Source organism: Hibiscus syriacus, unplaced genomic scaffold (genome assembly GCF_006381635.1).
Source record: "Hibiscus syriacus cultivar Baekdansim isolate YM2019G1 unplaced genomic scaffold, ASM638163v2 tig00112637_pilon, whole genome shotgun sequence".
NCBI lineage: Eukaryota > Viridiplantae > Streptophyta > Magnoliopsida > Malvales > Malvaceae > Hibiscus > Hibiscus syriacus.
In genome coordinates, this window is record NW_024063374.1 from 347,676 (window position 1) to 372,065 (window position 24,390).

General features: G+C 35.3%; 1 protein-coding gene and 1 long non-coding RNA gene across 2 annotated transcripts; one reads left to right on the plus strand and one right to left on the minus strand.

Annotated features, from left to right (window-relative positions):
* The first annotated feature begins 8,231 nt into the window (after positions 1 to 8,231).
* Positions 8,232 to 23,716, plus strand: LOC120182358 (L-arabinokinase-like). The gene is given in 31 exon segments (XM_039187348.1): positions 8,232 to 8,390; positions 8,476 to 8,583; positions 8,719 to 8,787; positions 8,946 to 9,029; positions 9,194 to 9,270; positions 9,425 to 9,491; positions 10,756 to 10,813; positions 10,907 to 10,974; positions 11,072 to 11,134; positions 11,954 to 12,007; positions 12,108 to 12,210; positions 12,294 to 12,403; positions 12,522 to 12,641; positions 13,639 to 13,695; positions 14,374 to 14,546; positions 14,628 to 14,796; positions 15,411 to 15,494; positions 15,692 to 15,817; positions 16,039 to 16,169; positions 16,242 to 16,264; positions 16,267 to 16,322; positions 20,038 to 20,125; positions 20,696 to 20,739; positions 20,820 to 20,915; positions 21,005 to 21,081; positions 21,441 to 21,532; positions 21,535 to 21,640; positions 21,808 to 21,973; positions 22,533 to 22,604; positions 23,117 to 23,320; positions 23,434 to 23,716. Coding segments are annotated over 31 exon segments (2,967 nt in total). The 5' UTR covers positions 8,232 to 8,288; the 3' UTR covers positions 23,554 to 23,716.
* On the minus strand, positions 11,207 to 11,757 carry LOC120182360. The gene is made up of 2 exons (XR_005521818.1): positions 11,614 to 11,757; positions 11,207 to 11,374 (listed from the first exon to the last, which is right to left on the minus strand). It is a non-coding gene; the product is annotated as an uncharacterized LOC120182360 (long non-coding RNA).
* Positions 23,717 to 24,390: the final 674 nt, after the last annotated feature.

Genomic DNA, 24,390 nt, shown 5'->3' on the forward strand with positions numbered 1-24,390 from the left:
AGTCTATACATGTTGTTTTCGATGATAAGCCCCTTCCGAGGAAGGATTCTTGTGTGAATGATGATGTAGGTGTTATAAATACAAATGATGTTAGATATGAAGTTGGAGAACCATCATCAAAGGAAGAAACGAAAAATGAGAAAACTCATGATCCTCTTGAGAATCCAATCATTGAAGAAAGTGAAGTATCTTATCCAAGAGAGTACAACTATGTCAAGGGTGGTGAGATTATAGATGATCCATCCAAAGGGGTAACAACTCGATATTCTCTTAGAAATATTTGTAATTATGTTGGATTTATTTCATGCATAGAGCCTAAGAATATTAAAGAAGCATTAAATGATGAACATTGGATTATGGCTATGCAAGAAGAATTAAATCAATTTGAGAGAAGTATGGACATTAGTTGAAAGGCCTAGTAATAAATCTACTGTAGGTACTAGATGGGTATTTAGGAATAAGCTTGATGAGAGTGGTAATATAGTGAGAAACAAGGCTAGACTTGTTGCTCAAGGGTATACCAAGAAGAGGGCATAGACTATGATGAAACATATGCTCCCGTAGCTAGGATGGAAGCAATTAGAATGTTATTAGCATTTGCATGTTTTCATGAATTTAAATTATATCAAATGGATGTTAAAAGTGCATTTTTAAATGGTTTTATAAAAGAAGAAGTGTATGTGGAACAACCTCCAGGTTTTGAAGATTTAATTTTTTCAGATCATGTTCTTAAATTGACAAAAGCTCTTTATGGTTTAAAACAAGCTCCTAGAGCTTGGTATGAAAGATTGTCAAATTTTTTAATTGAAAAAGGTTTTTCAAAAGGAAAGGTTGACACTACATTGTTTTTAAAGCATAAAGGTAAAGATTTATTAGTAGTTCAAATTTATGTTGATGATATAATATTTGGTTCTACTAATGATGTTATTTGCCAAGAATTTTCTAAGCTAATGCAAAGTGAGTTCGAGATGAGCATGATGGGGGAGCTCTCATATTTCTTGGGACTCCAAATCAAGCAAAGAAAAGATGGCATCTTCATCAATCAAGCTAAGTACATCAAGGATATGCTCAAGAAATTTGGATTGGAAAACGAGAAACCTTATGCCACTCCAATGAGTTCTTCCACAAAGCTTGATTTAGATGAAGGAGGTAAATGTGTGGATGTTAAATTATATAGATCCATGATTGGCTCATTGCTTTATCTAACCGCAAGTAGACCGGATATTATGTTTAGTGTTTGCTTGTGTGCTAGGTTTCAATCATGTCCTAAAGAATCACACTTACTAGCCGTTAAGAGAATCTTTAGATACCTTAAGGACACTCCTAGTATAGGACTTTGGTATCCTAGAGACTCTAGTTTTAGCTTGCATGCCTTCTCTGATGCGGATTATGGAGGATGTAAATTAGATAGGAAAAGCACCTCCGGTACTTGCCAATTCCTTGGAAATATTCTGATTTCTTGGTTTTCAAAGAAACAAAATTGTGTTGCATTATCTACCACTGAAGCGGAATATATTTCAGCCGGTAGTTGTTGTGCACAAGTTTTATGGATGAAACAACAACTTTTTGATTATGGAATTGAAGTATATACTATTCCTATCAAGTGTGACAATACTAGTGCTATTTGTCTCACTAAAAATCCCATCCAACACTCTAGAACTAAACACATTGAAATTAGACATCACTTCATTAGAGACCATGTCGCTAAGGAAGATGTAGTTCTAGAATTTGTTGATACTTTGCATCAATTAGCGGATATTTTTACAAAACCCTTAGATAAGGAAAGGTTTTGGACACTTAGGCGATAATTAGGTTTAACTGACCTATCTTCACTTAGTGTTTAAAATAATTCAGCACTTTTAATAAATACTGAAAAATGCTCATAATAGTAATTTTTGATTGCATTCATTGCTATTAGTTAGGAGGAGTTTATGATTCTTGATGAAAAATTAATTTTATGTTCAAATATCGATTAAAGATTAATTTAATTGTTTGAACATAATTATTTTTCAATATATGAGTTGCCAATACCACTAGAGAAGATTAATTTAGCATTTTGAATGTTTAAAATCAGATTTTAGCATTTTGGTGCAGAGGGAATCGATCCCCCCATGAGGGAACCGATTCCCCCCCACAGGGGAATCGATACCCCCTTGGGGTTCTGTTAAAATCGGGCAGAACACCCCTAAAACCCCAAAACCCTTCTTATTTTTCTCTTGGTCATTTTCTCTCTATCTCTATCTCTCACTCCAAATCTCCATTTTTCATCAAAACACCATTTTTAATCGGAATTCTCTTCAAACATCAATTTCTAAACCTGCTAGCATCATTAAAATCGTGCAAACAACATCAAAATCCACTCAATCTTCATCTTTCAAGGTAAATTTTTCTAAACTCTCTATTTCATTGATTTTGAACATAGGATTAGTTTTAATTAGTTCTAGGCTGAAATAGTGATCGGGCATTGATTGTTTAGTGATTAGAAACTAGATGTTACAACTAATTTCATCAAAAACACAAGAATTTTACAAAATTTTTAAAATTTTCGAAATAAAAAAAATTGTTGATTTTCAAATTAATGTGTTTTGATTAAATTATGTTGTTGTTATGAAAACTATATTGTTTCTCAAAACCATATTTGTCAAAAGTTTTTCAAAAACTTTGCCCAATAGGATTGTTTTAGCGAACCTTGAAATATTGAGGACTCAATTGAGTTTTGGGATTAATTGAATTGCATACATGTGTTTTTAAAAATTGCAGGTTATCCGATCTATTCTGATTTCCTTCACCATGTCCAATCCTAAACGTGCTAGGTCTTCATCTAGTCGTTCTAGTCGTCAACCAAATCCACCTCCAAATCCTCCTCCTATCTCTCAAAATCCTATTCCAAATCTTGATCCTAACTTGACTATCCAAAACTCTTGTTTCAATCAACCGGGTCCTAAAGATTATCGTTTTTGGTTTTATCAATATTTTGACTCGTATAAGATTAGGGAAGAACGTATCCCATCTCTTCAAGCTATGGTTGATATTAACTTTAAATATCTCCCTATCTTGCAAGAATGGAAATTTGATAAACTTTTCGAACTTGAACCCGTTGTCTATCATCAACTTGTTCGTATCTTCTATTGTAATGCCGTTTGTATCAAAAATCGTGACAAAACCAAAACCATAGGAGTACGTTCCTACCTCTTAGGTCAATATTTCCATCTTGATCCGGCTTACATAGCCAATGCTTTAGGCTTGGATAATGAAGGATTATCAAACGAAAAACAAGTTTTAGGCTTTCGATATAAACGAAATGATAGTGCAAGTGTTCTAGATCTTCATGAGCATTTTCTTCATCTTATGATCACTTGGTGGTTTTGACCATCCGAGGGTCGTTATTCTACTCTCAGAGCTTTAGATCTTTGGTGGTTGCATTGTTTTGAATACAATATAAAAATAAACCTTTCCGAGATTATCTTTGCTGAAATTGTTGAAACCGTTAACCTAGTGCCAAATAAGAAACTCTGTTCTTCACTAGTTTACGGTTGTATCCTTAGTAATCTCTTTTCTAAAGCCGAGCTTCGAGTTGGTCTAGATGCTTCCTTTCCTCTTAAGAAACAAATCAATCTTCTGTCTTTAACAAGAGCGGGATGGGTCAAGGATAAAGATACCGGTGAATGTAGTCGATCTTCTGAAGATACTCCGGGAGCTAGCTCTTCACGAGCTCCTCCAGCTCATTCTACCGATGAAGACGAACCAGACCAGCCTGTGGAGCAAGCACAACAAGAAGACCATATGCCTCCCTACTTTCAATCTTTTCTGGAGACATTTACCTTGCATTCGGCATCCATGGAATCTCGATTTTCTTTCATTGAGTCCCAGCTCACTTCCTTGGGAGCTCAACAACAGGAGATGAACCCTCGTTTGGATGGACTCTCTCTTGAGATGAGAGCTCGATATCCTCCTCCTCCTCCACCCGATGCTTCTATGGATGAATAGATATTGTTAAAATTTTTTAAATGTTTTTGGATTGTTAGTATTTAAACTAATTTGATGGATTGTGGATTCTTGAACTTATATCTATATATATTTGGTGTGGTTTAATTTATTATTGCATCATTAACATCATATATGACCAATTTTGCCATGTCACATTGTTTATGAATATTGATTATGGAACTAATGGCTAACGTTTCTCTTGATTGTGATCTTAGCAGCTTATGCATACATATACCTAATCAATTGGCTAAATAATTTTAACGTTTCTTTGAATCTTTTTGATTTAATAAAAAGGGGGAGAAATGTTTTAAGTGTTTTTAAAAGGTTTAAAAGGAGTAATGCTAGACTAAGGGGGAGAAATTTTAAAACTTGATTTCAAAAATCTTAAAATTTCCAAAATGTTTTTTATATCAAAAAGGGGGAGATTGTTGAATACTTTTTAATATTTCGATATAACAAATTAATATAAATGAATTTTAAGATTTTCCATAAGGCTTTCAAAGTATATTCGATATAATTATTCGAATATCAAAATATTTCTCCAAGTCTTTTAAAAAATCATTTTAATCCTTACTAAAGTGTATAATTAAGTTTTAATCTTAAAATGATTTCAAAACATTTTTACAAAGTATTTCGAACCGTTTCAAAGCTAAAAATTCTAGATTGCTCAGAGGGAACCGATTCCCCCCTGAATGGTTTGGCTCCAAGATTTCCAGAATGCTCGGAGGGAACCGATTCCCCCATAGGGGGTACCGATTCCCCCCTGTTCAACGGTCGAAATATTTGAATTTTACACTTAGGGAATCGATTCCCTATGAGGGGGTACCGATTCCCCCCACGCTCCAAGCATTTTTATTAAATGTTTTTACACTTAAACGGCTATATTATCTTCACTAATCATTCCCAACGTTCAGAAATGATTCAAGGTGTATTTAAGCAAGCTTAGGAGCCATTGATCAAAAATAAGAAACATCAAGCAACTAGAATCAAGAGAGAATCAAAGAGAAAGCATCAAACCTCAAGTTTGAGCATTTCAAGCCTATTTTCATTCAATATTCATTTTGCTTTCAAGAACACTTATTGTGCTCAATTGTATCCATCTTTGAGTGTTCTTTTCTTTGTTCTAGAATTGTGCAAACAATCTACCTTGTGAGGATTTCCTTGTAAGTTTGCAAATTTGTATTGTTCTCTTTGGGAGAGAGTTTTCTCAAGAATTTGGGGTATAATTCTTGAGGGATTGTAAGGTTACTCTTTGTCCTCAAAAGAAAGACATTAGTGAATTTGTGGAAAATCCTTAGTGTGAATAGCTAAGGTAGTGGACGTAGACTTTGATTGAGAAAGTCGAACCACTCTAAATTGCTGTGCAAATCTTTTCAATTTTCTGCAAAAGCTTACACCGAAATTTTTATTGCCAATTCACCTCCCTCTTGGCCGATTTCGTCGATCGATTAACTTAACAGTATCAGTCCGCTTGTGAAGGAACTGGATGTTCAAAAAGAACTTGCTGCTCTTGAGGAAGTTGAAAATCTGTTCCTAATGAAAAAATCTAAATCCAAATGGCTTAAGGAGGGAGACAAGTGTACCAAATACTTCCATTCCGTTATTGCAACAAAAAATAAAACTGACACCATTATGGTCCTTATTAATGATTAAGGTAAAAGGCTGGAATCCTTTGAAGATTTGTCTTCTGAAGTCTTAGATTACTTTATAAATCAATTAGGTTCTGTTGATCCTAATTTACAGCAAGCTGATCCTGATTTCTTGAAGAATCTCCTCCAATTCGACATGCATGCTGATATTTCTTCTGTCTTAGTCAGAAAGGTCACCAATGATGAGATTAAAAATGTCATTTTCAGCCAGGGAAATGACAAATCTCCTGGTCCAGATGGCTTCACTCCTTTATTTTTCAAAAAAGCTTGGTTTGTGGTAGAAGAAGATGTTACCAATACAATCAAATTTTTCTTTGAACATGCTTTCATCATGCTTGCTTTTAATTCCACGATTATAGCCTTGATTCTAAGCTTAATAATCCTAGTACTGTCAAGGATTACATACCTATCTCATGTTGCTATGTGGTATACAAAATCATCTCCAAAATCCTTGTTAAAAGGATGACCTCTCTGCTGCCTGCTCTTATCACTCCTAACCAGTCTACTTTTATTCGAGGAAGATCTATAATCGACAACACTCTCCTTGCACAGGAGCTTGTTAAAGGATATGGAAGGAAACAAATCTCCCAAGATGTGCTCTCAAGATTGATCTTCAGAAGGCTTTGATTCTCTCCATTAGGATTTCATCTCTGTTACTCTCAAAGCCATAGGCCTCCCAAGTATCTTCTTAAATTGGATTGAGGTGTGTTTCAAAGAAGTTAGATATTCGATCTCCCTCAATGGTAGCTTAGTTGGATATTTCAAAGGACAAAGGGGGCTCAGACAAGGTGATCCCTTATCTCCTATCTTATTTGTACTGGTTATGAATATTCTATCCAAAATCCTTAATCTTGAAGCTTCCAAAGGGATCTTTGGATATCACCCTAAATGCAAAAGAATAGGTCTAACTCATCTCTGTTTTACTGATGACCTTCTTATTTTCTGTAAAGGAAACCCTGAATTAATTACTGAAATTATTTTTATTTTGAAACATTTCTATTCTTTGTCTGGTCTCAAGCTTAATGTTAACAAGACATAACTTTTTTCTGCTAGTATTCCCTCTAGAATCCTTGAAATTATTCACAGCATCTCAGGCTTTAAGCAAGAACAACTTCCTGTAAGGTACTTAGGGGTTCCACTTATCACTAAAAAGCTGTCTGAACTTGATTGCCAACCTCTTCTGGACAAAATCAAACTTAAGTTGTACCACTGGTCTAGCAAGCTTCTTAGTTACGCTGGTAGACTTGAGTTAATAAAAATCGTTCTTCACAGCGTGGCCAATTACTGGTACAGGCAATTCATGCTCCCTCAATGTGTTATTAATCGCATTGATCAAGTTTGCTCTCGTTTCCTTTGGAAAGGTACTGATCAGGTAGCTTCTGGGGCTCGAGTCAACTGGTCCAATATCTGTTGTCCTAAATCTGAAGGCGGACTAGGACTAAAGAACTTAAAATCCTAGAACATTGCTTACATGATTCAGCTCATTCGGAATATTCTGACAGGATAAGGATCCCTTTGGGTGGCTTGGCTGAACTGTTATGTTTTCAAGAATAATTTCTTTGACATGGATGCAAGCAATGCTCACAACTGGAGTATTAAAAAACTGCTGAAACTGATACTAACAGCTCTTCCCATCCTGAATTATGGAACGATTTACACTAGAGATATTTGGGAAGCTGTCAGAGATAGAAAAATTAAGGTGTCATGGCATAAAATTATTTGGTTCCCTATGCATATTCCTAAGTTTAGTATGATCTCTTGGATGGCCATCCTAGACAGACTTCCAACTAGGGATAGATTGTCAAGGATAGGTATTGTCATTGATGCTCAATGTGTTCTTTGCAATGAAGCTACCGAATCCAGAAACCATCTTTTTGCAGACTATAACTTTGCCAAAGTATTGTGAATTCTATCTTAAACTTGGAACTTGTGCATAAACCTCATTTACCTTGGGAATCAATGATCGAATGGGCTTGTGTTGAATGGAGGGGAAAATCTTTAATCTCCATCTTGCTGAAAATTGCATGGACTTCCTACATCTATATGATTTGGGAGGAGAAGAATAGAAGAATCTTCAAACAAAAAGCTAGAGAAGCTGCTCATCTACTGTCTCTCATCAAGGACTTTGTTCGGATTCAACTTAGTGGGAAGAATATTAACAGAAATGATTTGAGTAACTATAATATCTGTTGTAATTGGGGTATAGACTAACCATTATTTTGTTGTAAATATTGTTTATACTCCCTTTTGGGACGATTTGTAGTACTGTTCTTCTGGATAATAATATCTTATAAAAAAACATTCTATACAACACTCAATTTATATTAGTTAATAAATAAACTAATAAATTTTAAATAAAATTATTTTGAATACATTTTATTAACTAAAAAATTAATTTTTTCGCACAATGAATACGACAATAGGATTGTTATATTTAACAGATGATATTGACAGGATATGACGACTCGGAGCGACAACCTTGTTCCCATTGGCAAAAATGTGTCATCATCTTTATCTTTAATCTTTATCGAGTTTGTATACGGCTCTACCCATGATTTTGCCCCTCTCTCCCTCCTCGTATTAAATTGAAACAAACCTCCCTTGAGAAATTTATCAAAGAGAGAAAACCCACAAAGAAAGAAAGTAATAGCTATGAGAATTGAAGAGAAAGGAGAGTGTGCCTCCATCAAGCACCTCATCTTTGCATATTATGTCACCGGCCATGGCTTTGGCCACGCCACTCGTGTTGTTGAGGTTTCCCAATTTATCCTTAATTTTTTCTTATTCGTCGAAATATGGATCTACTCTGATGATCATCACTGCTAATTCGTTGTTATAGGTTGTTCGAAATCTGATTGCGGCGGGCCACGATGTTCACGTCGTCACCGGTGCACCTGACTTTGTTTTCACTTCTGAAATTCAGTCCTCTCGCCTCTTCCTTAGAAAGGTTTTCTCCTTTTCCAATTATATACTTAATATGTTAAGGATTAAAGAACTCCTTCAACAATTGCCTTCATATGTGCTGGAAAATTATGGTTGAATCTATTATACTAAACCATATTTCTTTCTATGCCATTATCAGCTAGTTTTAGACTGTGGAGCAGTTCAGGCAGATGCATTGACCGTGGATCGTCTTGCCTCTCTGCGGAAGGTATCAAATCCAACATTGTCATACTCTGAAAAGTTCTTACCGTATAGTTATCTACATATTTATATTTGCATGCTATTATTGCCTCCCCATCTTCCCTCTTGTTTATACTTTTTAACCTGGATATTTTAATTTTCTTCTTTTTCATTTTTATAATTTAGTATTCCGAAACAGCAGTCCAACCTCGGGATTCTATTTTGGCAACAGAAGTAAAGTGGCTGAATTCCATCAAAGCTGACTTAGTGGTTTGTATTCTGGTGTTCCTTCAAGTGTTTGAATCAAATTCGGACTTTGAACCTTTCATAAATCCATTTGAATTGAAATAAAAGAAAAGACTTTGTGTATCATAATAGTTTAATATTTAATATGTCTTCCAAATTCAAACAAAGGTCGCTGTGAATGAGAACAGGTTTCAGATGTTGTTCCAGTTGCATGCCGAGCCGCTGCTGAAGCTGGAATTCGCTCCGTCTGTGTAACCAACTTCAGGTAATATATTATGACGACCTTCTCTTGAAAGAGGAATCACACCTTTCAAATAATTTAATCTGTTCTCTAGCCAAAATTTATGAACTCCGTGAAATTGTCAGAAGCAGAAATTTATTTGAAACATTATGTGATCTATATCCATCTTTGATGGCAGTTGGGACTTCATTTATGCCGAGTATGTGATGGCTGCTGGATGTAATCATCGTTCAATAGTTTGGCAGGTGACATGTGTCTTCCATTTGTTTGATTCATATATTCTATGATCAAGGCTTTCTGCTTTCATCCTCTTTCTGTCACGAGGAGGTACTCTGCTGCTAATTAGGCCTTTTTCCACTGGACATTTTGGCTTTAATTTTGCATAAATATATGTCCATTAAGTGATTAATATCCGACGAAGGTTATCAGTCTAGGAATCTAAATCGCATCCTTAAGCATGCCAAATGTTGCTCTCATCCTATTTTTGCATACAGCTGATAGCTTTTAGTTTAAGAACACCTTTAAAATCCTTGAGACTCGCTATTAGTTTTTAGTGGTTTTTTTTGATAGAATATCAGGCCTCGTTAAAAACCCTCTAGTTGCCCTCCATATTACAATAGTAACATGAAGGACAAACGAAGAGGGATAAGAGTGCCTACTACTATTATTAATCAGGAGAATAATACACTGCCATCCCTTACATCAAACTTTAGAAGCCTTAATCCTAATTACATAAGACTTAAACACTTCTTCCTGCAGAAACTTTAACACTAATTACATAAGACAGAAAACAAAATCCCTGCAGAAATGTAAGGGAGTCTAGCACCCTAACACACCAAAACATAGCCTAACGATCATCCTATACCATCCTTAGCTAGTCTGTTCGCTTCCCAGTTAGCAGCTCTCAAGATTTGCCTTAACATAATATCCTTCCCTTCCATTATAGAAACAATCTCCTTCACCAAGGATAGAAACATAGGGGAGCTTAGTTCCGGATTCTTGATCCACTTCAAAGCATTACTTGAATCCGATTCTAAAATAATCCTCTTATTAAGACCAACACCTGAATCAAACAACATGTACAACCCCCTCTTTATTGCCAATAATTATGCCATAATCGGAGGTCCCCCCCAACCTTATTAGAGAACCAGTGAATCAACACACCTCTGCTGTCCCTTATGAGTCCACCTATACCACCTTTATTCCAACCACTCACCATCGCCCAACAACATTAATCTTTATGAACCCGTCTGGAGGAGGAACCCAACAAGTAGGTTTGGATCCACTTTTTTTCTGTCTACCAATCGAATCAGTAAGAGTTAAGTCACCCACTAGGGAGTCGAAAGGGATCAGCGTCAAACTAGCAGAGTCGAAAGGGATCCGCACAGCGTCAAAACTAGCAGCAAACCAAGAGACTGTTCGAAATCGAGCAATAAAGAACATCCGTGTAAAATTTCTCTGTTAGGTATTTCAATTACATTTTGTTAATATCTTTAACCTCTTATGCAGATAGCAGAGGATTATTCACATTGTGAGTTTCTCATCCGTCTCCCAGGATACTGTCCAAGTATGTATACAGGCATCACTCCTATGTTTACATTATTAATTTTAGACTTTTTGAAGTCTAATTATTGTATCTGAATGTCATTTGTTTTCACAGTGCCTGCTTTCCGTGATGTTATTGATGTACCTCTAGTTGTAAGGAGATTGCATAAATCTCGCAATGAGGTTAGAAAAGGAAGTAACTATATGTTTTACAATACTTAATTTACATGTTGATCTATCTTTTCAATATATTTCTCTCTCCATTTCTTCTTGACTCTAGGTGAGAAAGGAACTTGGAATTGGTGAGGATGTGAAGCTGGTTATTCTCAACTTTGGTGGACAGGTAATTTACCTTTTCTACTCAAAGGTTACCCTGATCATAAGGATTTTTCTCATCTCTTGGATCATTCAGTTCGGACTTTGCTGATGATTTCCTGTATTGGATGCCCATATACATGGTGTCTTCTTTTTGAATGATTTTTTTCCGCAAAACATATTGTTGAAGTAGTTGGTGGCTGTTCAGATGCTGATCAATTGTGCAAATAGTTTAACTGCTGAATGCATGTAGCTTGTTATGTGCTGGCTGAGTTGTAGAAAATAGGTTATTGGTGAAAAAAGGTAAGTTTTATTCACCATGTTCTAATTCGAATAGGTACAATTATCAAGGCTTTATACAAGAGTTGTGTACAAGAGTCCTAGCTAAATTAGACTATGTTAGCTTTATCCATATCTACAAAGTAGGCTAGAATTACTGATAGAGTAAAACACTAATATTTAAAGATAATCCTAATCTTTATCTTAAAGCGTTACCACTTAACTTACACGAGTTTACTACCTTTAGAGTTTATCATTAACCAAACCATCAATTAATGGAGATTGTGTTTATCATGTTAAAACTATAGGAAAAATTGAAATTTTTTAATGTATCGTATGCCATCGTGAATGACTTTGTGGTGTGTCTGCAGGAAACTATTGTACTGAATTTTCATATTCGTTTGGTATTATTTATATTTGACAAAATATTTACCAGTTAAAATATCTAAATTGTAGTTGGACTTGCACTACTTATGTCAATCAGTTAGATAATTCCACAGTTCTACTAAGGCTTTTAAGATATCTATCCTTTTTGAGCCCACTTATTCACATGGTTGCTTAAATACAGCCTGCAGGGTGGAAGTTGAAGGAAGATTATTTACCTTCTGGTTGGCTGTGTCTGGTATCTTTTATAGCACATGCAGTTGTCCTTATGGGTTTTTCTAGAATAATCTTACTGTCTGGCATTATGTGGCATTCTTGAATATTGTTTTATTATCCAGGTTTGTGGTGCTTCTGATACCCAAGAGCTTCCACCTAATTTTGTGAAGCTTCCGAAAGATGCATATACACCTGACCTTATAGCGGCATCTGACTGTATGCTCGGTTAGTTTCAAAATTTTCAAGGTGCAAAACTGCTTTAGATGAGTGAGCAAAGTAATCTTCAATAGGATCTCCCACCGTTTCAGGAAAAATTGGATACGGTACCGTTAGTGAAGCCCTGGCATATAAATTACCTTTCGTCTTTGTTCGAAGAGATTATTTCAATGAAGAACCCTTTCTAAGAAATATGCTTGAGGTGCCCTTCTTCTCATCAATTTTATTTGCTTCAGTAATCTCCTCTTTCAGTTACTAATTTATCAACATATAAAACAAATAATAAACCATTGGGTTAAGAGTCATTATCTTCTATACAGTTTTATCAAAGTGGCGTTGAGATGATTAGAAGGGATTTACTCATTGGACATTGGAAACCCTATCTTGAACGTGCAATCAGTTTGAAACCATGCTATGAGGGAGGCATTAATGGTGGAGAGGTATTTTTTTTACTATTTTTTGGTCTATATTAATTTGTTAAACATTTTGCATATGCATTTAATTATACTAATATAAATAACACCTGTGCATATAATTGTGCTTTCTAGTTTTACTTACATAGACATGATCAAATGGTGATGAAATTTGAACAAAGAAAAGAATCTTCGGTTGAAGTTTACTGTTATTTATTTTCTAAGAGTATGGATTTCCACATGCATCTGAATTTTTTATGTTATGCGATTATAAACAACAAGATCAGTGCATATATTTATGCTTTCTAGTTATCAAAATTATTGATGGATACTACTCACTCAGACATGACCAGTTGGTGATATGAAATTTGAACCAAAGTTAGACTCACTTGAATGTGCACATTTGATTAGGCATATGCCTGGTACACATCTAGGCATGCCTTTTTTGTAGATTTACCAACAAAGCTAGAGAAAAGTTTTGCATGTTTTGTAGATAAACTGAACAAATCGTTAGAGATTTATCATAATTGTATATCTTAAACTAATTATATACATACATACACTGGCACTTGTACAAAAATACACACATGGATACTGCAACCTTGCTTTACTCCTTGTGCCCCATGCAATATAAGGGTTCTAGTGACTAGAGCCCGTGTTGTGTCCTTGACATCATTGAGGTAGAATTCTCTCTCTATTTCTTTTTTTCTCTTTTGAATGGGAGCAAATTGAAGCTTATGAATATTGTGACGTGGTAGAATAAAAAAAAATAAGTTATGACTTCTCAAGTATTTAGCATGGTTACAGATATATTGATTTTTTGGAAATAGGAAGTCTGTTCAGTATTCAATGTTTTAATTTTTTTAGAAGGTGGGCTGGATGTATTTCTATTTTAGCGCCCTATGAAGAGAGTCCATTCTATATAAGTACGTGAAGTCATTTCTTGCCAATTGTATGTTTTAGAGTCTCTACATGCACTCTAGTTTTTATTGGTGACATGCTGATATCATGTTAAAAAATCTAGGTGGCAGCTCACATCTTGCAGGAGACTGCTATTGGCAAGAATTACGCTTCAGATAAGGTACATCAGAACTGACTTTTAATGGTGTTACTTGAACTCTGAATATTGATGTTGTTGCCCAAATAGAAACTTCACACTTATATGTCTTGGAGATGTATTAGTTCAATCAACCATGGAAGGAGCTAAGTTCTGCTCTTTTATAACTGTCTATTACAATGGTTTCTGTGGTTATATTACAGAATGAATTAATTTTAACAGGAGGAGCATATTGGATTGATGCACCGTCTGCAAGATTTTCTTATGTTTGTAGTTGGAGGAAGTCAAATACTCAAATTTGTTATCTGCAGTTGAATTGATTTTCTTCGTCATACTGTTTTAAAGGAGAGATATATTTATTGATCACACATTCATGTTAAAAGGGATATTCTTTTGTGGTGATTTAAGTGGCCCCTTCTGCATATAATGCTAACAAAGTAAGCAGAAATCATATAATCTTGACAGTAGGCTGTCCTTCTGGCGTAAGGTTGCGTTTAATGGAAAAAATTGCTTACTATGGAATAGCTGAGTGATGTTAATACTGAATGCCATTAGATAGATGAACCAATGGATAAGTTATTACAAGTTTTAAAAGTTGCTGCTTAGACTAGTCACCTACATGATACAACGATAATCTAAAATTTATTTTATCAACTTTTAGTTCTCTCAGTTGCTATCTGATTCATTTATTTCCTTATATAGTTGAGTGGTGCTAGAAGGTTACGTGATGCTATAATTCTTGGGTATCAACTGCAAAGGGTCCCTGGCAGAGATGTCAGTATTCCTGAATGGTACACAAATGCTGAAAATGAACTTGGTCTAAGTACTGGATCGCCAACTTCTCAGACAAAAGAGAGCAATGAAAAATCTGACTTGTGAGTTTTGTTTATCTTAATCAATGATGATAACGACGGAGTCAATTTTTTCATTTTCTGACACTTCTATTTCTTCTCTAGTTGCACTGATGACTTTGAAATTCTTCATGGAGATCTTCAAGGTCTTTCTGATACAACGAGTTTCCTAAATAGTTTGGTAGAACTTAACAATGTTTCTGATTCGGAAAAGAATAATGAAAAGCGTCAGATGCGTGAACGTAAAGCTGCTGCTGGGCTTTTCAATTTGGAGGTATGCTCATTCCAACTAAGTTTGTTCTTTTTTGCATTTTAAAAGAATTTATTATCAGTGTTAGGGATCCAACCTTAAAACCAATTGATATGTAAATTGACACAATTTAAACATAAGACCATAAGAAACCCAAGACTTGTAGATGTGGAATAACAGCATTCAACATTCTTACGAGCAGCTCAACTTAGTAGGTTCTACATGTGTAAAACCTCACATGGGGTGATGTACCTCAATCCTATTCTCTGATACTATATTAAGCATCCAACCTAAAACTAATTAGAAATAAATGTGGGAAATAGGACTTCTAAAAAAATTTGAGCTAGGAGCATATGAAAATTTAATCTTAGACAGTTTTATTGTCATATGGTCGCATTTTTTGAACTTTGGAATAAATTTATCAAGCAATTGAGAAAAAACAATCCTATTGCAATGCATTACGTTGGCACTGAATGGATGTAAGTTGCTGCTGCTCGTTTTAACCATTCAGTGTGGAAAGATCTGCAGATACATACATTGTAGGCTCAAAAACTATTTACTATCCTGATATTTAAAATTGGATCCTGCTTCAGGCAACACTTCTGTTTTAAGTTGATTACTTAGGTTACTTTGTACAGGAGGACATCTTTGTGACTAGGGCACCTGGAAGGTTGGATGTTATGGGAGGAATTGCTGACTACTCAGGCAGTCTAGTATTGCAGGTTAGGTTTTTTTTTTACTGTTGCTCTCTTATCTGTACAGTGTAGAATTTTAGTTGGTTTCTTTCCCCTTTTTTCCTTCTCTTTAAAATTCATAATGTGTTAAATTTTTTTAGTACTTTCAGCATCATTTATTATTTTATGTCAATGGAATTAACTCTAGCCTTTCTCCCCTTAACCAATCATATCTACTTTGACAGATGCCTATAAGGGAAGCCTGCCATGTTGCCGTGCAACGGAATCATCCAAGTAAACACAGGCTCTGGAAACATGCGCTTGCACGACAGAATGCTAAAGGACAAGGACCAATGCCTGTTTTGCAAATTGTATATATCATTAATTTGTTTCTAACTAACCTTTATCACATAAAAAAATTCTGTTCAAAAGATATAGCAAACTTAAGTGCTGTAATTCTTCGCGTTATTCTTAAATCGTAATCCAAAAAATATCTTCTTGAAAAAGTTAAGGAATGTTAATGTATTTAGATAGAAGTGACCTATTTGTTACATTTTCTGAAATACATTCTAAGCTCCAACTGTTGTGACAGGTATCATATGGTTCAGAGTTGAGTAACCGTGGGCCAACTTTTGACATGGATTTATCAGACTTTATGGAAGGAGGGAAACCAATTTCATATGAAAAAGCAAGGAAATACTTTGCCCAAGATCCGTCTCAGAAGTGGGTCATTTTCCTTGCCATATTTTTCCACCTTTGTTACTCTATATGCTACTTATGCTTTTCATATATCAGCTGGGCGGCATATGTTGCTGGGACAATTTGGTTTTGATGAAAGAATTAGGTGTGCGCTTTGAAGATAGTATTAGCATGCTGGTAAGAGTGTATATTCTTCATTTTTTATGCTGTTGGTGAATTGTATCTATCCTCTGTTTCTTATGCTACGCTTCCACCTTTTTCATGTTTGTTTCACCATTTCCTATTTATGTTTGACAAGGCTTGTTAGTTATAGCATTTAATTTCATTTACTTGAAATGCAAAAAGCTGTACTTTGAGTTCAATAAAAAGGAAATACATAGGGGTGGACTTTTTGGTTATATTATGTGGAGGGAACTGAGCATAATATTAGGTCTGATTTTGGATTGACTATTGATGGGGCTGCTTATTTATTATTTTTAACCTTATAACATAGCGGTTTATTTTGAACTACGGAGAAGATGAGAGAAAAAAAATGTATCTATCCATATAGGAAACTAGGCTATTTATATTACTTATACAAGTTCTTGAGAAAGGTAAGTAAATCAACGTTTTCCTAACAATTGGCCTAAGATTATGCTACAATTATACTAACAGCTATACTTATTTATAGCTATGCTAATCATATAGTTTGTAATACACCCTTAAGTTGGAGCATAGATGTTAATCATGTCCTGTTTGTTGCATAGATTGTCAACTCGATTTCCATTGTCTTTGTGAACAAATCAACAAATTGTTATCCGTTTTTACGTAGCTAGTGGAAATTAAGTTGTCTAGAATCTTTTCACGAATGCAATATGAATAAATCAACCTTGATGTATTTGGTTCTTTTGTGATGATTTCTCCGACTCCATTTCAGTTAACAAATGTATCCACGTGGTTTCTCATGTGAACTATGATTTAGCTTTGTACTCCAATTATGCACTTGATTGAGAGAAGGCACTTTTCTTCTTGCTCCTCCATGACATTAATTTCCGCTAACTGTATAGGAAGCCAAGCACAAGGTCTCCTTTCAGGTAACATAATATCTGCTCTAGAGTTGCCTTATGTCTAACTGTAGGTGCAAGCATGAATTGGCTAATAAATACTCCCTGCAAATGCAATATCTTGACGGGTCATGTTGAGATGGTTTAATTTCTCAACTATCCTCTTATATATCTCAGGACCATCAAAGGGATAACCATCATCTTTTGTAAGATGCACATTTGTAATCTTTAGAGTACAGTAAGATTTTGTTGGCAATTTTCTGCTAAGATGAAAAATAGCTTTATGCTCCTTGTTACTTCTACCCCCAAGAAGTACTTCAATTTTTTTTTTGATAGAAAAGATGGCCTCGTTAAAACCCCCTTCATAATCGCCAATCTACGAAGGTAGCTCAACGAACATTGGAAGAAGGAAAAGAGTGTCATAAATTTTATTACTGAAAAACAAGATACAACAAAAGTACATTAGACCAATTACATCCGAACATCTCATACCACCGAACAACAAAAGCCCAGTACATGACTCCTAACCAATCCCTACTTTAAACCCCTCTTCAAACCTAACCAATTCCCAATTTGGAAAATTCATCTGCCTTGTGATTGGCACCTCTCTTAACATGCCTAATGACCACACCCCTACTTAACACAATATTAGCAATGTCATTCACCACTGCTTTAAACAAAGGAGTACAAGAAACTGGATCTTTAATCCAATCTAAAGCAACTAAACAATCAGATTCTAAGATTAGCCTTCCCCTTGATGCCCATTTTGATTCCAAAAATAGCTTCAAACCCCTCTTAATAGCCAACAATTCTGCTAAAATTGGAGGACTCAATCCAACTTTCTCGGAAAATGATTCCAGCATGACACCCTTCTCGTCCCGAAGCAAACCACCTATGCCACCCTTCTTCCAAAAGCTATCCATAGCACCATCCACGTTTACCTTAAAAAAACCTGGAGGAGGAGGACACCGACCTTCACAGACAGAATTAACCCTATTTGAACATTGGTAGGAATCTGCTAACTTGAGATCGCCCACTAAAATATCAAAAAGGACCAAATGATTTTGAAACTTTGAAGAAAACCATGTTGCCACTCTGTATCTCACCAAGAAGAAAAGTTGTACTCGATCAAGAACCCCTTTATTGAAAACAAATTAAATTCTTTGCTTCCAAACCGACCACAATATTGCTCCAGGAATAAAGGTCCATAAAGCTGAATTCGAAACCAAACCAAACCAAACCATGCCGAGAGTAAATCAACCGGGCTCTCGGGGACAGCGATGAGATGTTCCACATTCTCGTGAAATTCGTCCAAAGACCCCAGGATACACAAAGATGAGTAACAGATTCTGTAAAAACTCCGCACAAAGGGCACAACTGATCTTCGATCCCAATTACACCACGCTTAACTAACTCGACTTTGACTGCCACTTTTTTGCGAACCACCTGCAACACGAAGGACTCCACTCGAGGAGGTGCAACCCCAAGCCACACATAATTTGACCATAAGAAGTTAACATCAGACCTATCAAATATAAGCCTCATACACGATTTCACCGAGAAGCAATCATCACCATGTCCAAACCAAACAAAACTATCATCATTGAACTCAGAGGATTGAAAATTGCCTAACAACGTATACAATTGAAGCAACTTCTCCATCTCCTAATCTGCTAAGTTCCTCCTCAACTGAATATCCCAACACCACCCAGACGAGCTCCTTATCCTAAAGTCAGCAATTCTCCCTTCTTTGTTAATCGAAAGGATTGAAAAGTTCCATGATGATTGAAAAGTTCCCATAAGGTTCTCCTATGAACGTTTCTGCTAAGATTATCAACGAACGCAGACCAGATAGCTCCAACAGGGAGCTTTCCGACTCTTTGGCTTCTAGACTCACTCATTTTTTTAATGACTTGTCTTTCATTTGGAATCTAGTATGCAAGAAAGATTTGAGAGAATGGAACCCTACATCATCATTCCTTGTAATAATAATATATCAACATATTTTCCCATTCAAGTTACTGAGTGTATAAAAAATTGAGTTGTCACATTCCCTTTTTCAGTCCAAATTCTTGAACTAGCTTGCTGAGAGTTTCAAACCAAGCATGGGGTTTTGTATCAATCCATGCAAAAACTTAGACGATTGCTCCATTTATGGGAGAAGGGCATTTCTTAATATCTAAACGGTATAAAGGCCTGTTATGAGGAGCCACTAATAAAATAAATAGACAAATGTTAGATAGCTTGACCACAGGATAGAAAGAACTTTTATCTGTAACAGCAACGCTCGAGCGTTCTCAAGAATTTAGTTGTTGGACATGGATATGGTTATTTTTGTAATTTTTCCATATATTTGAAGAATCCTTGGAGGTGATCGTATCCCTGTATCCAATGTCGGACACAAGTGTCTGTAGAAACAGAGTTTTCCGGTTCTGGTAAACAGGGTTTTTCGATTCTGAATTTTTTTTTATTCAAAGAACAATTGCATATTACACAAGAGGACACAAAAGGTTAGTTATGGGACTTGTAGCTAAAGAATGTAGTGGGATTACCTGTTATGTGGTTTGTACCGGAATCAATGATCACTTTGTTTGATGGGGAAATGAGGTATGTCCTGCCTATCTCAGCAATGATAGTGACTAGGTTAGTCTCTTTCAATGAATCCTGATACATGAAAATTTTATCATATCCCTTTGTCATAATTGTAATTTATTTGCTTTTCCCTTCGATGAACTGGAAGTATCAACATTGGCTGGTTGAACCCTTTAATTGCGATTCTACTATTTCTTGCAGTAACTATTCACATATTGCTGCTTCTAGTGATATAATTTCTGTTCACCTGTATACAGGTTTCTTCTGCAGTCCCAGAAGGCAAAGGTGTATCTTCTTCTGCCTCTGTGGAAGTTGCTAGCATGTCAGCTATGGCAGCCGCTCATGGTATTTCTAAAATTTTCTTTTTCCATGTGCAGCTGCTTTGATGTTTATTACATTTCTTCTTTTTTCTGTACATGACAAAACTCTTTTCTTTTATAGCTGAAAAACAGTGTTTTGTTGTGTACTTTGTATTTTAGATGAGGACTAAATCTACGTAGAGATAAATGATTAAGTCTTTATGAGTGCCACCATCTGCTGGAAGACATGATTTAAGAAGCATTATCTTTGATAATGAAGGCTGCTAAATAGTAGATTTTGGTGTAGAAATGCATCATAATGTTTAGTGTTCAATTGGATCAATTTTTATTTTGTTTTCATGCACCAGAAGATGATCGTGCTTTCAGTTGAATTCGTGAAGCTTTTGATGCCTTCCTGTTGAACTTCTAAGCTTTTTCCTTCTAAGCTTTTTCTCAAAGCACGATCATCTCTGTTATGTTTTTTTAAGGTCATCTTTGTTATGTTTAGATCATATAAAAGGAACTTTTCCAAGGGTTGAACCCTTTACAGACGGATAAAATTCATCTTTGTTTTGGAGTGGGAACTTATTTAGACCATCTTATGCATGATTTTCAGGATTGAGTATCAGTCCAAGAGAGCTTGCCCTCCTCTGCCAAAAGGTTTAACTTGAATGTTTTCATATTACATTCAACAGAAATGTTTCAAGCATATACGTCAATTTGCTTATTCTTTTTATTAGGTGGAGAATCACATTGTAGGAGCCCCATGTGGTGTTATGGACCAAATGACTTCAGCGTGCGGTGAGGCCAATAAACTACTTGCAATGGTTTGTCAGGTTAGCAGCATTACCCCTGCAGAATAAATATATGCAGAAGTTGTTTTGCTTCTTAATTAACTATCAAAATTAATGGTTTTCTTATGCAGCCTGCTGAGGTAATTGGTCTTGTAACAATTCCAAGTCATATCCGATTTTGGGGAATTGATTCAGGAATAAGGCACAGGTACTGGGTTAATCGTCATTGTCGTCGTTATTTTGGTTGGCCTGTAGTAGCAATTAACATTGTTTAAGTTGCATGCTTGTTTTCTTGCATAGTTATTCTAATTTGAACATAGTTTGCATTTATCAATTTTGAATTGTAAAATAAGAAAAATTGACTATATTAGGAAAAGATAGTTTGAAATCTGTTACCCTTCATATATTACACTCCAAAACATGCTTAAATTGAATGCCTTATAGTTATTCATGATGTTTGAGACATTGCTTACTCAATTGATGGTTATTCGTACCTCCAGTTATTTGGGCTAACCTTTTCCTATAGAAATTCCTATTCCTTATTTTTTGTATTTTTCAAATGTGCAGTGTTGGAGGTGCGGACTATGGATCTGTTCGAATAGGAGCCTTTATGGGTCGAGAGATTATAAAAGCTATAGCATCAACTAGATTGTCTCAATCAATACAACTGCTAATGGGGTATCTCCTGATGAACTGGACAATGATGGACTGGAATTACTTGAAGCTGAAGCTTCATTAGATTATTTATGCAACTTGTCACCTCACAGGTAATGGTCCTTTATCAGGTTTAATCTCTCTCTTTTCTAGATTTTTCTTGGCCTAAACAATTCAAGTGTTGAGAACCATTTTTTATCACTGTAACTGTTGTCATGGCATATGAAGATGTGTTTCTTTTTCTGGTAAAATTCTTCTTTTTCATTGTCTTGTTCTACAGATACGAAGCTCTTTATGCCAATCAACTTCCTCAATCAATGCTTGGTGAGATGTTTTTGGACAAATATTCTGATCATGGTGATACAGTTACAGTAATTGATAAGAAACGAACATATGGAGTGACAGCTGCTGCTAAGCATCCTGTATATGAAAATTTTAGGGTCAAGGTTTGTTATTTTGATCTGGCACCTTATTGGAGTACAAAAAATTTGCCTGCAATTTGAATTTTGACTTGATCCATTATTATTCAATAGAAAACTGTACTGTTTCTCTGCTAGATAAAATTTTCTAATCACTCTTTATTGTATTTATGTTCTTCTAACTGTGAAATTGAAATTCTTCACTATTAATATTTCTGATGTATCAGTCTTATACTCACTCTAGTTGATGTAACTGTATTTATTTGCATCTTCAATCCCCTGTTTAAGTTTTCCTTTGCAAACTTTTTTATTTCCTCGACCACTCTACATACATATTCCCCTCTTATTGAAAATCAATCCTGGAGTACATTAAGGTGGCTGATCCGTTGATCTAGTTCTGGTTTACCAATGGTTAACAATTTGCACCCTTTATTGTACATACTTCTGTTCTGATGGGTAGTTAACTTCTTATTCTTGGACGTCCAGATTACCAGAGACATGCGGACATGTATATTTCCCTTAGTAATTATTTGCTGATTTTTGTTGGGAACTTTCTTGCTAATTATTTATGTAAATTTATGTGTAGGCCTTTAAGGCACTGCTGACATCTGTGACTTCAGATGAGCAACTTACGGCACTTGGAGAGCTGCTTTATCAGGTATATGCAAGGTTTTTAATAGGGTTTTCTATGTAATTGATGGTTAGTTGAATTATCATTTTAATGAAAGGGAAATGTGCTAAATTTTTTTATATGTTTAAGGGGTTCATATTTGATACTGTTTGTGGATTTTTTTAACTCCACGTAGTTAAAAGGTGCCACGTGTCTCATTTAATTTTTATACTTAATTTTTTAAGTACGCTCCAAGGGGTATGTCACCCAGTCAACCCAGCTTGTGGAGTCTAAACGCTCCACCGTGTACCGCACTGGCAATGGAATATTTAACTTCACAAAGAGATGCAAAATTTTATTTGTTTTTTGTAATACTATCAAGGGTTATGGATGCAAAATGTGTCGATAGCAATTGCATTCATTTCAGTTATTGAGAGACTAGTGGTTCAACTCGTATGAATAACTGATATCAAGACTACTGGTAGAATTATAAACTAAATGAAACAATGGAATAGTGATCTTTCAATAGAAAGAAATGTAATTGAAAAACATTTTTGTAGTGCCACTATAGCTATAGTGCATGCGGACTCGGCTCTGACGGGACAAATAGACTGGTAGAGTTGGTGCAGGAGATGCAGCATAGTAAAGTTTCTAGGGTTGAAGAAAAAACTTTATATGGAGCTAAAATTACTGGTGGCGGTTCAGGTGGAACAGTTTGCGTAGTTGGAAGGAATTCACTCCGAAGCAGCCAGCATATTCTTGAGGTGAGTTATAGTGAGGACCTATACAGTGACGTGCATGTATGGTTATATTAATTATTAATGATCATAAGTCTAAAGGAAGGTATCTAACAAAATCTGATTATGGTATGATTTAGATTCAGCAAAGGTACAAAAAGGCAACAGGATACTTGCCCTTCATTTTTGAGGGCTCATCCCCTGGTGCTGGCAAGTTTGGATTTTTAAGAATTCGACGGCGCATCTCTCCCCAATCCTAATGTGCTTGCATGTCAGCCCTTCCAATGGCCCCATTTATTTATTTTTAAATAATTCAAGTTATTTGGTTTAGATGTATCTTCCTTATTTTCAAAATAAAGATAAGCAACAATCGCCTAATTACTATTTAACGTAAAGTGTTGTAATATTTTCATTTATCCATTGCATGATGTGTATTCGTTTCCCTCTTTGTAATCGCTCTTGCATACAATGGGCTGTATAACAATTCAATATGGTAATTTAAGAAATGGTATATTTTCAAATAGTAATTATTAATAATTTCCATCAGGTAATTTTATGAAATCAAACAAAGTAAAATTTCCACGTCAATATCTAGCTAGCTGACGTATAATTTCCAATCAGTTTCGAGTTTGTTAATCAGTTATTAATCATATTATATAAGCAAGTTTTCAGAATGTAAAATCAAAATGGTTTGAATCGATACTATATCCACGTGAAAAGAGAGTTGAAAGTTGTACGGTAAATCATGATACGATGGTTGAGACGAATCAGTAGTTTGTGGAAAGGCTTGTAACCATGCTTGGTTGCAGAAAGCTCAGTCGCATCGCCCTCCGTGAGGTTATTAATCCACGTAAAATTAGCAACCATGTGGATAAATTTCAAACAGATTGCAATCATTGATGCAATCGAGTAGTGTATACTATGCATACGTAAGCATATTTCTTCTTTAAAAAAGACTGCAATCATTGAGGCAATCGAGTAGTGTATACTATAATTTAGTTAACAAAAACGAAGTAGCGTGAGTACTAGTAATTATTATTGTTGAATGTGGGATATTTTGTAGTTGGATTTCCTTTGAACATTAACATCAATCATTA